At 37.5% G+C, this 17,639-nt stretch overlaps 1 protein-coding gene across 5 annotated transcripts in view; it reads left to right on the top strand.

The window, feature by feature from the left end:
• Window positions 1-6: 6 nt before the first annotated feature.
• Window positions 7-17,639, top strand: part of RPTOR (regulatory associated protein of MTOR complex 1) — a 160,726-nt gene continuing 143,093 nt past the window's right edge. For all 5 annotated transcript variants that reach the window (XM_085311914.1, XM_085311913.1, XM_085311911.1 and 2 more), the window contains exon 1: window positions 7-295. In XM_085311914.1, coding sequence (XP_085168040.1) covers window positions 134-295 — 162 coding nt within the window. In that variant the 5' untranslated portion in view covers window positions 7-133. The remainder of the gene's footprint in view (window positions 296-17,639) is intronic.

Genomic DNA, 17,639 nt, shown 5'->3' with positions numbered 1-17,639 from the left:
CCCGCGCCCGCCCGGCTCGTCCCTGCCGGCGCACCCGGAGCGGAGCCGCCCCGCCGCGGGCACAGGCTGCCCGGCCCCGCCGAGCGCCGGGCCGGCCCCCGCTGCGCACTTGTTGCCGGGCGCTTCTCCCCCGATGGAGTCGGAGATGCTGCAGTCGCCTCTCTTGGGGCTTGGGGAGGAGGACGAGTCCGACCTGACGGACTGGAACTTGCCTCTGGCCTTTATGAAGAAGAGGCACTGCGAGAAGATCGAGGGCTCCAAGTCCTTGGCGCAGAGCTGGAGGATGAAGGACCGGGTGAGGCTCAAGGGCAGGGTGTGCTTCGTGTGTGTTGGGGGAGAGGTGGTGAGGAAGAATGAAGAGCTTTGAGGGTTTTTGTAGCTCTGTCTGCAAAATATTTTCAGAAGGAGCCCTGGAGATTTCATCTGCTAGTCAAGCCTTGAATTTGTGTGCTTGTCATGTGGTATKAGGGGAAATAAACATGCAAAAAAGTCAAAAATATTAATCACTAGTTCTATATTCTTTGATTTGCTCCTTTATTTAAGTTCTTCAAGTGGTATTTGGGTGAATGTTTTTCAAGAAAAATAATAATGAGATCTTAAAGAGCTCTGTGGATCAGCAGGCTAACGGTGTAAGCACAAGTTGCAATAAATGTTGTCATTATAGTTGTCTAGTGGTGAAGACACATGGAAGTTTTGTAGGTTTTGAAGTTTGCCATCCACATGTTATGGAGAATATATGAATAAGGCATTCTTTGCAGAATAAAAAACTGAGATCATATGATTTTTTGAAGTAAAAATATTTTAGATCAATTTCTTACTGTGTTATAGCAGGGTGTTTTTCCCGTGTTTGAATATATGTTGCCTGTTAAACTGATAAAGCATAGTGCATCAGACATATACCCCTACTAGGGTGTCTGGAATCCTCTGCTGCATCTAAGTGCCAAGTTAAACTTTTCTGCTTAAATGAAAAACAAACAAACAAACAAACAAAAACGTCCAGGATAATCAGCTCCACTCAGTCTGTTCTTGGGATCTACTTTGAGCCACAGGATTCCTGAGGTCTCAGAGGCATTCCGCCCACGTACGTGTGTGCATATGGATGTGTATGAATATTTACTGTGTTTCCAAATTTCTCTCTTTTGTGACTGAAGCTTTTTGAAGAAATAACATCCTTATCTTGACGAAAAGTATTTCTGAAAGTTTTTGTACATGTTACCATGCAATTAGAACATAGTAGATTATTTTTAGTTTCTCTAATGTGATGATAATCCATTTATGACACCATTCTTCATTAATAATCCTTCCTGTATAACTTTTTTGATATTTCATATCTTTCTAAGGGTTGAAATGAGTTATTTTTAATGATGTATGTTTTGTAATGTTAAGAGAACGGCTGAGACTGTGATTCTGTTGCACTATGCACTGTAAAGAGGAGTGTAGTCCCTGCTCAGTGTTAAATACTTTCTTCAGAAAAGAGAAGATAAGGAGTGGGCTGTGGATGTGATCAAGCAAAGAGAGTTTATATTTTATATATATTTTAGCTGYGCATTTTTTTWAAAAAAAATACCCTTTTGTTATGTGAGAAGGGCAAAGGAGCAGAGAAAGTGAGATGACAGTATGAAGAGTAGCTGTGGAATGAGTTTAAAATGAAAAAAGTAGGTAACAAATTTATACATTTGAGAGAGGTGAATTTTAAGCTACAGAAAATACTACCTTTGATGTCTGTTTAGAGTGGTTCTACAGCACATCTCAGTCATGTTTATTTTACCAGTTGTGGCTGTAAGATTATTTTTTAGGGGAGGAACTAAATTTCTGTTATACTCATGATYCCTTTTGTGATCCTGCTTGAGAACTGTTGGTGAAACTCCTACCTGTATCTTYTTTCCAGAAGCATTATGAATGAGAATGAAGATGCTATACACAAATCTAATTGTTCCTAGAGAGGTATTTACCTAAATGGTTAGAATTCTCAGAAATACTGGGGAATATGTAGCTCTACTTGGACCAGAATTGTTTGGCTGGGTGGAATCATCTACTGAAAATTTGGGTTGGCAGATCATTAATGGAACGGATTGAGACTTTGGATAGGTATCCAAATTAAATGAGCCACAGAACACAAAGTTTGGTGGTAGGACTTCTTTAAAGGGTTCTGGGAAAGAGGAGATGCTGTCTCTACTAGACTGGAGGTGTGATGAGTTTGCTTTTCTATTTTAGTGGTCTCTCTGCRTTCCTGTGAAATTTCTTGCTCACTTATTTCCTGAGCTGCAAAGCTGTCTTTTTCTAAATGAGGAATGTTATTGACCTGATCAAGATAATCAATAGGTTAATGCATAAGTAAGGAGGTATTCTCTGTATTTGATTGCTGCCTGTGTTTAACATGCATGTTACAGCCAAAGGAAATCGTTTTAATGACAAGAGTAATGGTTACAGTAGTTGTCACAGCCCAGTTCCTACTGTCTTCACTCCTGTGGAATGGGAATTTTTTCCGTGCTTTGAGTGATGTTTTGAGTGGTACGGTGTGTTACTCGCTATGAATGAGCATAGCAAAATCAGGCCCTGAGTGAATTCATTCTCAAAGTTACTAAGATTCTTGTTCTTATAAAGGAAGAAAATAAAACAAATCTTAAATTTTAGTTTTGTTCTTCTATTTTTATAATCCTAGATGTGGTTGGAACATCTAAAATGAATGTTGTTACTTGTTTCAAACGAACTTTCCTTTATATAAGGATCAGTGGTTCTAGTCATATGTCACTGTGAATCTGGACAGCTTTATCAATTACTGTTTGTCCAAACTTTTCATTTTGAGTAAATGCTTTCAGTAGAGTCACAGGAGTGTATAGAAAGCACATAAAAACATCTGAAAGAGGGGAAGGAGATAGTTTGAGAATATTCAATATCTTYTAATTACTTTTCATAATTATTTTTTGTATGTCTTATATTTAACTTTATCTAGTGTTAGATGTCTCTTTAGCATTTGATGTGATGTAACAAACTTAGCAGAACTTCAACTACTGAAAGAACAGATCTGAAAACCAAGCATTTAGATTTTTATGAGGAAATGGACATTTAGTAAGCATCCATTCATCCCTTTTCACTCAGATAACTGAAGTTAGGTCAATCCTGCTAAATTGTTTATAAAATCATATAATCTGTTTTGACCTTGTGTTACATGAACACAAGGTAGCAGACCAAGCTAGTTCATACTGTTATTATTTCACATAAGCCAATTGAAAACAGCTGTTAAATGTTACGGGTTTGTCCAGAAAACCAATGAACCTGATAAAAATGCAGAAACTTTTTTTTTTTTAACTATAAAGCATAATAATAGTGTAATTAATGTATGGAGAATTTTTATATCCATTATGATTTGTTTAATAGCTCACAAAAGCTGGTGGAGCTTTAGAACCTTCTTCAGTAAGATAGAGAATGAAGGCTGGGAAGCTCTAATTATGCATTATTTTTATTATTTTTAGGAAGCACCAGGGAATCTGGGAATCTGTAGTGAAAAAGACCATATTTTTAAAGTTTTTAGTGTGTCATGAATCAGCAGTAGTAGTCTGGATTCTGTATCATTAACATCCAATAGGATGTGGCTCACAGGACAGTCTTTGCTTCATTTTTAGGATAGATCTTACAGTATAATACAAATGCTAATTAATAAATGATATATTAATGAAACAGTGAACGAAACAGAGTATGCACTGTCTAGATATTCCTCTTGCCTTCAAGATGACATTCATTTTGAGCAGCAGAGCACCACGTATTTTAAGCATTATTAAGTATAGCATGTTGTTGCTGGACACTGGGTCACTGTTGATCACTGAGCTGGTAAATGGGAAAATGAATTAGGAGGAAGTAAATTATTTACTTTATAGGTAAAATCTGGGAAAATATTTTATCCTAAAGTAGTTGAAAAGTAGTAAGGCAAATCTTTAATAGGTAGTTTATGAAGAGTATGCTGCTGGCTGCTTCAAAAACCACTGTCTCAGATGCTTAATGTAGAAATCACTTTAGGCTTACTTCCTAACAACTAGAAGGTGCAGATTCTCTATATAAAGAATTTAAACCAGCTGCAGGAGGTTAGCTCTTTCAGTTGCACCTTCCAGAGTTCATGGTAGGAATCCACAGACATGGGTGTCCAGGATGCACTATTTAAGTGTCTGTTCTAATGTGGCGGGATTTATCCTCCTTCTGCGAGGGAAGGTATGCAGTAATCTACCAGCTTTTACTGTTGGGAAGTATACTGATGGTTTTTGTTGTTGCTATTGATTCTCTGATTTCACTTCATTGTTGTGTTGTATGTTCTCTGACGTGATAAATTATTCCTATTATTTTGTCGTTTTGGCTGACTTCAGAAAGTCTCTTTTAGAGCATTATTTCCCAGTGATCAGTTTTATGTTGCAGTCATGCTTGTTTTGGTCAGCATTCAAGCCTGCTGATACCTGTCTGTAGCTGTTAATGGAATTAAAATGTAGTAATTTCCCTCTAGTTGCCATCTACCTGCTAGTTTGTTGCATTCTCTTAAATACTGTAACTTYCTTTTCTTGTCTAGTGCCACCTCTTTCCAAAAGCGGTGTCTAGATCACTTCAGACACTCTGTGCAGCCTCTTGAAAGAGATCTTGAGGGCTGGAGAGGCTATACCTCTCATGTCTTGGTTTGTATTTCAGAGAGTGAGAAACACTCTATTATTTTGAATTTAATAATCTGTCGAAGCTTAGAATGAGAGCCTTTATCTGTATGCAAACACATAAGCCTATGTATAATTAAATTCTCAAAAGTTAACTAAAACAAGTCTATTTACCAGAGTTATAGGTGAGTCTGTAGCATTTTTTTCATGTGAATCATAGAAAAAATGTAGTCAGAGAGGGATCGTGCCTTTATTTATCACTGTGATGACCTACTAGTCTTGAGTTGCACTATTCCTTGTTGGCATTTCCTAAAGAACAATCTTAATCTTACTATAGTTAAAAGAAATGATTGCACTAAGATTTTGGAATGGAATGTCTCTGTCCTTTTTTTTTTTCTTGCTCTGTAGTTATATATAAAAAAAAGTTGGACTTTATAGGCGCTTGAAGGTTCTTTAGAAGATAGGGGTATAATCAGAGGGAAGACACGAGAAAAGTAATCGGTGGTAAGTCTTGATAAAACAGCAGAATGTTCACTTGTCCCCCTTTCACCCAGGACAGCTCTGAAGACATTTTATTCTTCGTCTCCTGCTTCCGTGGCATATGTATACCATCAAAGTGACAGTGCTTTGATCTATTATTTATTTAAAGAATATTTTTAACATGGGAGAGTTGGAAGTATACTTTGTATGTTGAATTAAATCTCACAGCTTTAGTAGCAATCAAGTCACGAAACTTTATTAAAATAAATTCAAATACACCATTTTTTACTGACAAGTTGCTACTAAATTCAGAATATTTAAATAATCTACTCTGTGCTTATACTGATTTCTAAAAAAAGTAGGAAGCAAAAAAGCTGGTTTAATAGTTTTATTTTAACTATTTTTTTCCAGCTGCCTCATGCCTTGCAGAGTGAGAACTAAATCCTGTTTTTATGAGAACAGGAATAGACAGATGTCTGTGGAAATGTAGATTAAAACAGGACTGCATACAAATGTTCTTAATTCAAACAAGCTTGCTGAGTTTACCTGCCTGAATGGTAAATGTTTCATGTGTAAAAGGAAATTAATGAAGGATGATAGTATAGGAAGCTTGTGCACACTATTTCAGTTTGAAATAGRTGTTTCATTCTAAGGAAACTTTCCAGTCACTCCTGCAATGGTAGTAGCTTGGCTACTGCTTGCCCTTAGGAGGAGGAGAGAGATTAGCTTCAGTACTCTRAGAATAGTATATTGTGTGTTCCTTGTGCGATGAAATGAGGCAGCAGGAATCTGGCGGGGAGGGAGAGGATGAGACCACATGTTTTGGCAGCAGCCTTTKCTTCAGCTTGGCTTAAAGTTATAATGAAATTACATCTTAAATGTTTGTTTTGTTTTTCCTTATATGTGCTCATGGACTGTAAACTATGTCTGTGTTTAACCATTAGATTAGTGTGGGATCTAAACGAATGGTATGTACACCCCATTCTTTCCTTCAYGTGAAAATAGACTGTTAGTATGGCCCTGAGAACTGGTAATGGTGTGAATTTTTCTCTCTTCTAGGTCAGTAGTTGAAATCAATTTTAGTTCAGTAGTAGTGAAAGTGACAATTGCTGTTCAGTAAGGTGTGTGAGTTGAGTGACTAGTGTAGGGCGTCTGCTGTTTTACAAATGTGTTAAAAAAAAAAACAAAAAAACACAAGCTGAACCCCTGCCAGAAGTAATGAGCACCATCATCAAAGTTATAGATTTGTATCTTCTATCTAGAACAAAAATCATTTTGAATTAAGGTGATTGCGAGTTGATTGGATGGAGTTAGGAAGTGTGTGTTGTATCTACCACTATCTACAAATGTTTTTCTCTAAGCAGAGAGGACTTTGATTAACAACCCTGAAGAGTCACACATTTTAAAAGGAAAAGATCTTGCCTTGGTATACCAGCAGCAAACACTGAAATCTTCAACTCAGTCAATCTCCCATTCCAAGAATTTGTTCACTTTAACTGAGAGCTAGTGAATGTAAAATGAGTATTATTTGGTAGTTTAGTTACTGGCGATATAATCAATACTTCTCATGAACATTCCGCTTCATATTTCCCATTGCCTCATCTGCTGTGTCAGTTATAATCAGGCTGTGCTTAGGTAGGCAATGATTCAGCCGTTCAGTACTTTATGTGAAGGCACTAGGCTTTAACTTCTGTGGTATACCTAATTACCTTAAATGGTATATTAGAATAACTCCATTAATTTTCATAGTTTCTAATAGCAAGCATATTTAAGATTTGATCTTTTTTCACAATATTGTTTTGAGGACTTTTTGCAAGGTTATATATAACTTGTTTCTGATGATTGAGCATACAGAGTAAATGTGTAATTGTAGATATATTTGTCTGCATGGTCTTTRAATCAAACTGGAAACTATTCTTTAAAAACAGACTATTTGAAGTCAAACTCTTAAATATGTTCAAATTTGTGCTAGTAGAGAGTTCTGTATGTGRTGAATATAATTCAGTTGTATCAGTTGTGTTCATAGTGACTTCTGATTAAAATTTGAAGATGTTCTGGTACATTCAAACTTCACATTCAAATGTTTTTTCTTTTATTATTCAAGATGCAAAATTGAGATAAAACCTTGTGTCTGTGAATGTGTCGGTCATTCTAATTTGTGGAATGTCAGTGATCACAGAATAAAAACATACTTCACTGTATGCTTTCTCTAGTTATTTGAATCTGATCATTCTCCTTTTCCCCTAGCATCCTTCATGACCAGGAAACTGAGTTTTTGTTGTTGTTGTCCATTAGGAACTTAGAAGCAAATCAGATTTTATTTTTTTTTTCCTTTACGTGTTGACTTAAGTCAGCCTTTAAAGTAGGCAAGTATATTAAGCGTTACAAAGCTCCAAGTTCTGTATCCCTGCTTCTACCAATTTGATGGGAAGAAAATAGTTTTTGTAAGTAAAAATTATAGTATCTTGGTAGACAGAAATGACCAGGACACTTATTCTGTTAAATAGCTCCCTGAGAGTACTTAGTTGTAATTACATTTGCAGTGGGAATAATAAGTGATAGAAATGCAGTGTAATGTATTGGAAAGGAACTGACAATATTRTCGCTTGCAAAGATGGTTTTAGAATGGAGAGAGAATTCACCATTAGCAAATGGAATGACAGGAAAAAAGCTAATCCTCCCTCATTCAAAGTTTGCTTTCTCTATTCAGGTTTTGCAGTGAGAGAATTCATGTTTTATTTCTMATGTGCTTAACTTTTTGTCTCCAGGTTAGACTTGGAAATTGGTGTTGCTGTACTATAGGTAATTGAACATATGGTATTGTGTGTGCAGAAGAGTTGGGCAATATATGTTTATTGSTGCTTACATCATATATGTTGTGGTGGCTAATTCCTCCCACCCCCTACCCGTTTAACATGCTTGTAGAAATTTGAAAGGCTTCTGAATAAAAGACAAAAAGAAAATACACCTGGAAATATGTACATAACTGCTGGACTATTACTGTAAATTGCATACTTAATTAAAAATATTGCTGTATGAGGTTTTTCCTCTAACTTCTCAAGTGTGGCAAATGTTAATAAACATTGGTAGCACCGTAGTGCAGTGGTAAATAGCCAGATGGCAGTGGGCTGCTTCGCATATAGCACTCATGGAGAAAACTGTGAAACATCTGTTCTTTTGAGAACTACCACTTTTTTAAATTTTGGCATTTTGTATGTTCCAATGGCTGAGAGACAGAAGGTCATGTGAATTCTTAGGAAATGCTTTGTTAATGCTTCTGTGGTTTTTGTGTTTCCTTTCCGTACCTTTGTGTAGATAGGGAATTTCAAGGCTTACGGGCTTCCTTGGAGTTTCACTTTGTTTGTCTTCACGGATTATGTAGGTTATGGGGAGGAGTTTGGTGGTTTTTCTTTTTCCTGATACTTTTTTTTTATTAGCTTGCTGATACACTGATCTTCTACYATTGAATGATTTTGAAGGGGGCTGTTAGCTTAGTACGACCACTGATGATCGAGGRAGATAGATTGTTCTTTGTCTCATGTAGTTTTAACTGGCATTTCTGAATAATTTTGATAAGCTTGATAAGACATAAATTTGATAAGATTTTGTCATGTTCTCCTCTTCTACAAAGAATGTACTGGAAATGTCTCTTTTAATAACTCATTTAATAAAGTACTTTATCACTAACAGATCTGTGTTAGTGATATTCTTTGATGTGAAGTTACGCTGTAGAGTGCACCAGGTAACAAATGCTTTGGGGGCCCGAAGAGCTGCTGCTGGCTCCGGAGAAGGGCGGGTGCTAGTGCACCGCATGCCCCAGGGCGTGCTCAGGTTGCGCGGCTGGCACACGTTCCACTGACCACGTCTGCTCTCCCCATCCGACCTAGCCCATCGCTCTGAACTCCTCTTGCTCTGGTTGCTGCATTTTGCACTGCCTTTACCCCACGCTTTCTCTGTAGGGCCCTTTTGAGGAGAGCTGCCTCACCGGGGCAGGAGCAGCCGTTTGCCTGGCTGGTGCCCTCTCTCTATGGGCTCACCTCCTAGGACGTCTGTTGCTTACCTCCTAGGCCGCTCCATGCTTGCTTTCCCTGCTTACTAGAGGTTAGTGGGTATTTAAGCTGGCCTGGTTTCCTGCTTGTCTTCTGCCCTTTTAGAACATAACTTAATGATTCCTAGGTTGCTTTACTGCTTTTCTTATGTAGAAAGAAGAGCAAGTGCTTCTTCAGCTGATATACGTTCAGTTGTGTTTTTCAGTTCATCCTGGACAGCTGGGCTTTTGAGAACTAGCTGTGCTATTAGTTTTCTGGTTTTCTCTTAGGCATGGAACAGAGACCAGGCTGACCTCAGCTGCTCGCTAGATATGAACAGGTCATAGATCTGCACTTTATTGGTTCACTTTAAAGTTTCCTCTGAATATCAGAAGGACTTCTTAACCTAAGGCAAGTAAGAATCTCTGCAGCAGATCTCGTATTGTAGCCTTTTTTAAATTTATTTTTATTTTTATTTTTATTTATTTATTTATTTTATAAAACTCAGAACCTTCTGGTAAATATTATTTGTGCCCATAGGGAAGGAGTGAAGTGCAATAACCACTTTTATTGTACAGGGAGGATTTATAGTTGTTGGTGTAATAAGTCAGTATCATTGGCACTTGGCAAAAYAGGTTTTCCTTGTTAGGTTTCTACCTTTTTGTTCCAGTGGCTCCCATAGTGACACCCTCACCAATATCTTTAATTTGGTATTTTTATTTAATCTTGCCGTGTTGTGGCATGGTGATCTACAGGAGGAAGCAGCTTTTGTTGGGGGCAGTGAGAGGTGGCAGTAAAACTAGCTGCACTTTGCAGAACAGAAAAAAGGAGCAGTGCCTCCAAAGTGTGCGGAATAGACTATGGCAGSAAGCGATGATTCAAATCCCTCTATCGCCCACCATATGTCCTGTCATTTAGGTGGGGTTCAGTACTCATGGTGCTCCCTGCTTGACTTCCATCTAGGCTGACGAAGCTTCAGGAAGAGACACAAACTACCGCATAATTTTCTCTAAGAGAAGCTTGACTGTTTTCCCCTTCYGTGATTCCGCCTCTCTCTCACAGTCTTCCAGGGCACATCAGTAGTAAGAATTCAAAGTCCTTGAAGTGATCAGCTGGTTGAGTTTCATTAGACAGGAGGAGAGTGTTCTGTTTGGTACAGCTCTCAAGCAGTTCCAGGCATCTTCATCTCTACTCTTCTAACTCTTCAGTTTAAATAACTGACTTGATCTTGTCCTTTTTTCTCATTTATTTTCTTCACCCCTGTGCTCAGAAAACTGTTGTTATTTTTAAAAAGTATTTTAATTTAATGAAGTTAGCCATAGCTCAGGGACTCCACTGGATGGGGACAATGTGTTTCCTACTCCCATTATACACTGTGTAGCATATACTATTGAGTTGCTAAAGATTTAGAAGTAATCTTCCAGGAATAATTGGAAATAATAGTTTTAAAGGAAGATAAGGAGGTAAGTCAATTCATAGGAAGATGGACGCTTTTTCTAAAGATAGTGCTGAAAAGGACACGATGAAAAGAAGGCTGGATAGAATGCAAAGCAGACAGAGTTGTGCTGAGGTGAGAAGAAAACTCACTGTCACAAATCAAATTAGGAGTAAGACCTATGATTGTCTTTAGGTGATCCTTTTTGCATGTTTCATAAAGGAAGCAAAAAGATAGTAAAAATAAAATAATTGACTTTCTACTATTTATTATTGATTTAGAGGAATGATTAGCAGGACCAGGAAAACACCATTTTGAGTCTCTACAACTCAGCAGTATTTTTAAAATAATATTTTGATGCTTTGCTGTGACAGAGTGAATTGGCCTCCTTGACTGCGTAGTTTTTAATCTTAACAGCCATTCTGTCATGCATGATTACCTTTAATCTCTGAGGGCACCTTCAGAAGCTGAGGTTGCTGAGCCATGTTGTGTCTATTGATATTAGTCCCTAACAGTCAGAGAAGGTGCRTGCTGTTCTCAGAGCAAGTAAATAGAAATGTATATGTATATCTTGCATATCGATTGACAGTAGTAATGTATCTTCAAGCTTAGGAAGTGCTTATAAAGTAAATTGTGAAGCCAGCAGTTAGTCTGTTTAGTGAGGAGCTGTGTTAGTATTGCTGACTGTTCTTGAAGTTTGTGCAGTGGCTGCATTCAGTGGCTAACAAAGGCGTGGAAGTAGGGAGCATGTTGGACATAGTCAACCTCTGATGGAACTTCGTAGCAGAAGTGCAGAATATAGAGGTTTGAAAAAAGGAAAACAAACACTTGAAGGAGTTGATCTAGGAGTTTAGTATGTGCTGTCACAACAGTCACAGCAAGAACTGACCTTTTGGACTGCAGATGGCTGAAGACTACCTGGAGAGGTGTTGAATTATTAATGTTAAATTCAAGTTTTTCTTTACATTCTAGTATTTTTATCTCTGTGGAGGAGCATGCAGATTTTTTTCATAACGATATACTTTTCATATACTGCGTACAAAAGCCTCCTTGAGATGGAAGGCTCTTCCTTCTTAGATGTTTTACTTTTTAAATGTTACATATGAGCTGAAGAGGTTTTGTGAGGACTGGCATACGTCTCTTATTTTCACACTGTAGTGTGAAATTTGTGTAAAATGGTACCGAGTTAGAACTTGATGCCCTTTGACCAATAACTTATTGCTCAAAGGGCATCAAGTTCTAACTCGGTACCATTTTACATAAATTTCAAGGTTTTGTCTGCCTATTCAAAAACTTAATTTTTTGTTGTTGCCTGCGTTGTGAATTCTGCTAGTGGCATTTCTCACTGGTGTGTTTTGTGCCTAAGCTTTGGATACTATACGCTTGGTGTTCAAAGCACTTTGGCCAAAGTGTTGCTGCACTCAGCTTAGAGCCCGAAATGGGAAGTAGGCAGAGTTCAGGCCGCTCTTCTCCTTCTGTGGCTCATCTGTCGTGAACCCACGCGAGCTGTACGCCCGTTCAGCAGGCGGCTTGCTGCAAGGGGCTGTCTTCTGGGGAGAAACGCCTGCCAGCTGTGGGTGCGATACATAAAAGCTTCCCTGCGGCATAGGAAAGAAAATACTATTTTGAGTGTTGTAGAGTGATCTCCAACCGAAACTGCAGATGGAAAACAGCAAATATTTTATTTACTAAGTTTGGTTGTTATTGCTCAATGTTCAGAGGACTCCTTGTGATAGTATTTAATGGTAGGTCACCAAAAAAGTTAATGTTTTTGAATTATCTGTGGAATACCTAACTGGTTTAAAAGTGTGAACTGAGTATGTATAAACACGTATAAAGAAATGCACCCAAGAAGATGCCTTTAGGAAAGGCATGAATTTACTGAACAAGCAGGCAGAACTGAGTCTGCTAGTCAATTAGATGAGTATAAGGATTTCTCAGTCTGGAAATCAGTGATAGTATTTGTATTTAATGCTGATACATACATATTCAGCTTTGCAAATAATGTAACAACATGTATTTTACATTTAATGCTGACCTTATCTTGTGTTTCTATTAACTCATAGAAACAAGCTTTAACTTACTGGCATAAAACTATTCTGGTTTACCTCTTTAGTGTTCACCTGTGTAATCATTAAGCAGATACTTTCCAGCTTGAAAATTGCAATGTAGAAATAAAATAGTAATAGGTTTAGAAATGTCAATTCTGAAATGTTAGGTGGGAATTTTACCCCAAAATGCAAGATTCCTTCTAAATTCATTATGACTGACTTGCTTGTGTGATAGTGGGATTAGAAGATAAAACAATTACATGCCTCTCTCAGCTGTGATCCTTTTTTTAAATTTAATCTRTAACAAATGTTTAGCATCTGATGATAACAGATGTCTTTCAGCCTGGACTGAAATTACTTTTAGGTATGTTGAAATAGAATAACTTAGGCTCCCTGTGATGATAAACTTTTTTTTTYCTTTTTTCTTCCAAGCACTGACTGAAAAAAAAATCATTTTTCTGTCTGAAAATAGCTGCAGAAATTGCATTAATTTTTGTTTCAAATAGCTGGAGGCTACACTAGTCTCATCTGCAAATCTATTTTGTTTAGAAATGAAATAAGAGGTGAATGCAAAAGTCTTTAAACAACTCTGATCTTTAGCATAATATGTAAATTTCAATGTCAAGAGCTTTAATAAGCATCTTCTTTAATACAGCTGCAGATCAAAGCAGATCTTACCCCTGTCAAAGCTAAGGAAAAAAAACAACCAAAAAGCAGAGTAGATCATGGAGAGCAATGAAAATGTGAAAGCTAGAAGAATTCTGAACAGTAACTAATCTRATGAATTGGAAGAAGAAAAGCACATAGCCAAGGAACCCCAGGAAAGTATTGGATTAGTAGAGTCAGCTAAAGGAAACGGAGACACTATGGACTAGATTAACAGCTTTGTACCGCTTCTCACTCAGAGCATTGCGGGAAGAAGTACAAWCAGTGCTGTACTGAAATTCGAAAGAGACATGAGCAATTTGGGAAATCAGAAACTGATAAAGCACGATTTGGATAAACGACGTATAAAAATTATCCTTAAATGTGTTAGTTTTAATAATATATTAGAGTTGTCAGGGTTTCTGCAAAGGAATATTCTATTTTTATAATCTTTGGGAATTCTTTCTACTTCTTTAGCATAATAACAGACACAACTACCTCTGATTGCTTCTCAGATGATTCTCATTTCTGAAAGATTTTGGGATTGAATTCCACATTCTTATCCAGTGCTTTTTGACCAAGCGGATTTTGCCATTTAAGTATTGCAAGTTCTGACCCAGAGTTATTAAACCATTTTAATTGCATGCAATACAAAGCTGTGAATGCTATGTACTTTTTTTCCCCCCATGCAAAGCATGCTGTAAATGAAGAGCCCAATTACAGGAGCCTTTCATGGTTCTGATCTTGGGCCTTTGGTGAGAAAGTGTTTTGGATATTGGTTTTTCTAGAAGCATGCCAAATACTCATATTTTATTTATTAATTTTGACAAAATCTTTTTGAAATGTATTCAGGTGGATGTATTCTTGATGTGCAGAAAAGAACATTTCCACTGTGTTTTAATGGCAGAGGAGAATGTCCTAGTACTTGTTGTATTACTAAGCTTTAAAGCCTCTAGTAGTATATTACAAAACAGTTTAGAAATGCAAAAAAAGCATTATTCAGCTTTTTGGGCCCAGTCTTCTTGATTTGTAATGATTTGACATCATAGATGCATAGAATAGGAGTCAGAGGGGAGTGCGAGAGCGCTGTAATTCTTGCTGAAGATGTGCTCTTTACTACTAGAACAAATAACCGTGACGTATAATACTTTCCTGGCTTTGTGAGGAGGTAAGCAGAGAGGAGAAATAACCCCATTTGTCTATGGGATCACTTAGCTAGACTGTTACTTTTCATTGCCAGTTTACTGTCTGTTTTCAAGGAGGAATACTTATTTATAACAGAAAACTTGGGAATAGAAAATAAATATGTACAATGTAAGCCACGGATCAGACATTCCTAGTAAAATGTTGAAAAATAAAGCAGTGTTAGGCCAGAAAGGGGAAACAGTAAATAAATGAGACAGAAAAGGTTGCTTGGAAGAATGTTTTCTCTTGAAAGAAGGATTTGTATGTTTTCACTTCTAATAACTTATTTTGCCTTGTATAGGTAGTTTTCTTTATTTTCTTCTGGATTTTAGTGCCTGTTTGCCAGTGCACGATTGCTTGTAGAAATGTTAGTAGACTGTAACATCGTATGGCACGATGTCCTTTCTGGGGCTGTGTGAGTTTGTAATAGAGTTGGTATACTAAAAAGACATCTCTGTGTACAGGCACCGATGAGAGCTACTTTTCAGTCAATGGAGATAGTTCTGTAATGGTAAGATGTTCTGTTTTGTGGCTTTTCTTTTTTCCCAGGTCATACTGTTGAACATTAATCATCTCTAAGAATGGGCGTAGTGGGTATGTCATGAAATAGTAAAGGGCTGTCTACTTACAATTGTATGTTAAATATTTCTTATCATTGCCRAGTCCACAGGCAGGGCCACTGCGGCCAGTCCTGAGGCTTTTCTCAAACGTGTGAAATGCCCTTGCAAGGTTCCCCTGTGCAATGCCAGCAGGGGAATCGCCCTCTAGAATATGGGTCTCTCCCGCATTCTGCAGAGTGCTTCTTAGTCCTTGGTAGTGTAGTATGGGCGTAAATAACACGTATGTGATTGCAGGACTTTGTTATCAAGAGCATGGCTTGGGAGGAAGCTGTTAACCAGCTTTCCTGCTAATTTTCTCCTGCTAATTTTCTTGATAGACCAGGAGTCAGCAGAGGCTGCAGAATCTTTATCCTGATACAGAGCCTTTCCCTCTCCCCCTTCTTGGTGTGAACAGTGTCTCTCTGCTCCAGTTTCTAGTTTCTTCATAAATTATACATTTGTGTGGATCTAGCTTTTTCAGCAAGTGTGGGGTTTGAGTTTTTCTTTTTTTCTCTCCTTTTTTTTTTTTTTTTTTTTTGCCTGCTCTTCTGAATGTTAATGAACACCCTGGGGATGAGGAGATGCGGGTGGCTTTGCTTCACTTTTGACAGAAATACCACAATGTTACCTTTGTTTTCTTTCTCCGGTTTAGGTATTGGTATGAAGGAGAGTCTAGAGAAGAACATAAAGCTGCAAAATAATAATTTTTGAACAATATTTTTAACTGGATATAGAGTTTAAGAGCTGGTTTAATGCTTCTTTTAGGTGATGGTTAAGATACCAATAGATTTGGATTCCCTTTTTGATGGTGCCCCTTGTGGCTATAGCAGCATGTCTATAATGTGATGCTTGATCAGTTTTATGCTGTTTTTACTGAATCAGCAGCAAGACTATGCTAAGTGATGATTTCTCCCAAAATAAGAATACCACGACATCATGACTAGAAAGGCCAGGTATGCTGTATCAGTGCCCTGCCARGAAATCCCAGTGTTTGGAAAGACCTGGGATAGGAAATACGGTAGCTTGCTTTTATAACACAAGTTTCTAACAACAGAATCTTATTTTATATGGAGACAGATTTTCAAGACATAAGTTTCCTTGTATACGAACTTTTTATGGCTTGATGCAAAGAATGTGTGGAGAAGAGGCTTGTAGACGTGCTTGGCTTGCCCCGGTGCAAGCTTTCTCATGCACTCGCGTGGCGTACTAAGGAAGAAGCACACGTGATGCCGGGGGACGTCATGTGTTGGTGTATTTCTTCATGGAAAAATGTATTTTGCATGATTCCAATATACAGTTTTTAATAGTAATATCTTTTAACATGGAATTGTGTTTTTTACAGCAAAGACACTGGTTAAATTTTCTATTTGGAGAAATTTTTTGGAAACATTGTCTTTAATTGTTACTGCACAAATAAATCCTTTAAAAGGGACTTCGTTCACTAAAAAGCTGCCTGTCTTTATAGTAATCTCACCAATTGAGGAACAAAGTTACAAATTTATTATGCGGTGGTTTCTTCATTTTTGTTTTGAAATGAGGATCTAAAGATGAGAGGAAGTGACTAAAATGAAGGCGCTATCAGTCATGCATATCTCAAAAACTTGTCACTTRTATAGAACCCTAAAATTGGCATCTAATAAGCATGCTTAGGCACTATTTCAGCATTGGCTGGAAGAGAAATAATACCTTAATGAATCTGTGGCACTTGTTTTCATTGGTGATTTCCCTTTCAGGTCCCAGGCAGGCTTGATGGAACAAGAACGTTGAGATTCAGAGACTAACTCCACCTGCTTAGCCAAGGACGCGCTTGTTCCTCCACCAAGAAATGCTTTACTTCTTTCAGGGTTTTTTTTTTTTTTTTTTAGTGCTTATTACTTTGGATGTCTGTGATTTGGTTTTGGAGCAGTTACTAAGTTAGGAATTGTAGGTTTGATCAGGCCAGTTTTCTTACACAGAGGCTGATTTTTAAAGGATGATGAAATAACAGCTAGTGGGATTCTGGGGCTACATGACCTATGTAGTTATAGAAAGATTAACATAATCAGAAACGTTCAGTTAGGATTTTCAGATTTAGTCCCTCTCCAGGGTCTGTGAACATTTAAAGTGAATTGAAAGGGAAGCGTTTGATTAGAAGCTTCAAGATAATGAATCTTTCATATAGCATGTAGACAGTGTGCGTGGGGGGATCTTGTGTGTGCACACAGATTTCCAAAACATCCCTTTTTGTTTGTGGAAACTTTTCCTGCTGCAGAACTTCAGACAAAAGAATAAAAGGTGGCAAAATACAGGACTGCACCTGAAAATGGCAATATTTTAATTACCTAAAAWTTTTTTTTTAAGAGAACCTTAACTAAGATTCCTGTCTAAAATACACCTTACAATTTCAGAGAACTTTAAGACATATCCGAGATAACTAATATGTTAGGGATCTTAAGAGAACAGAAAAAGGAAAACATTGGCTAAACATTATTTGTTTTGGTTTGTTGCTTAGGTGTTCCCTCCTCCCCCCCCCCTTTATTTTTTTGGAATGTAATATTAAAAAGGGCCTTCGATATTATGATATTAATCAGGAACCCTGAATAGCACAT

The sequence above is a fragment of the Rhea americana genome, unplaced genomic scaffold, assembly GCF_003343005.1.
Source record: "Rhea americana isolate MKP2758 unplaced genomic scaffold, rheAme1 scaffold_351, whole genome shotgun sequence".
Lineage (NCBI taxonomy): Eukaryota > Metazoa > Chordata > Aves > Rheiformes > Rheidae > Rhea > Rhea americana.
This window is presented reverse-complemented; position numbering and strand designations above follow the sequence as displayed.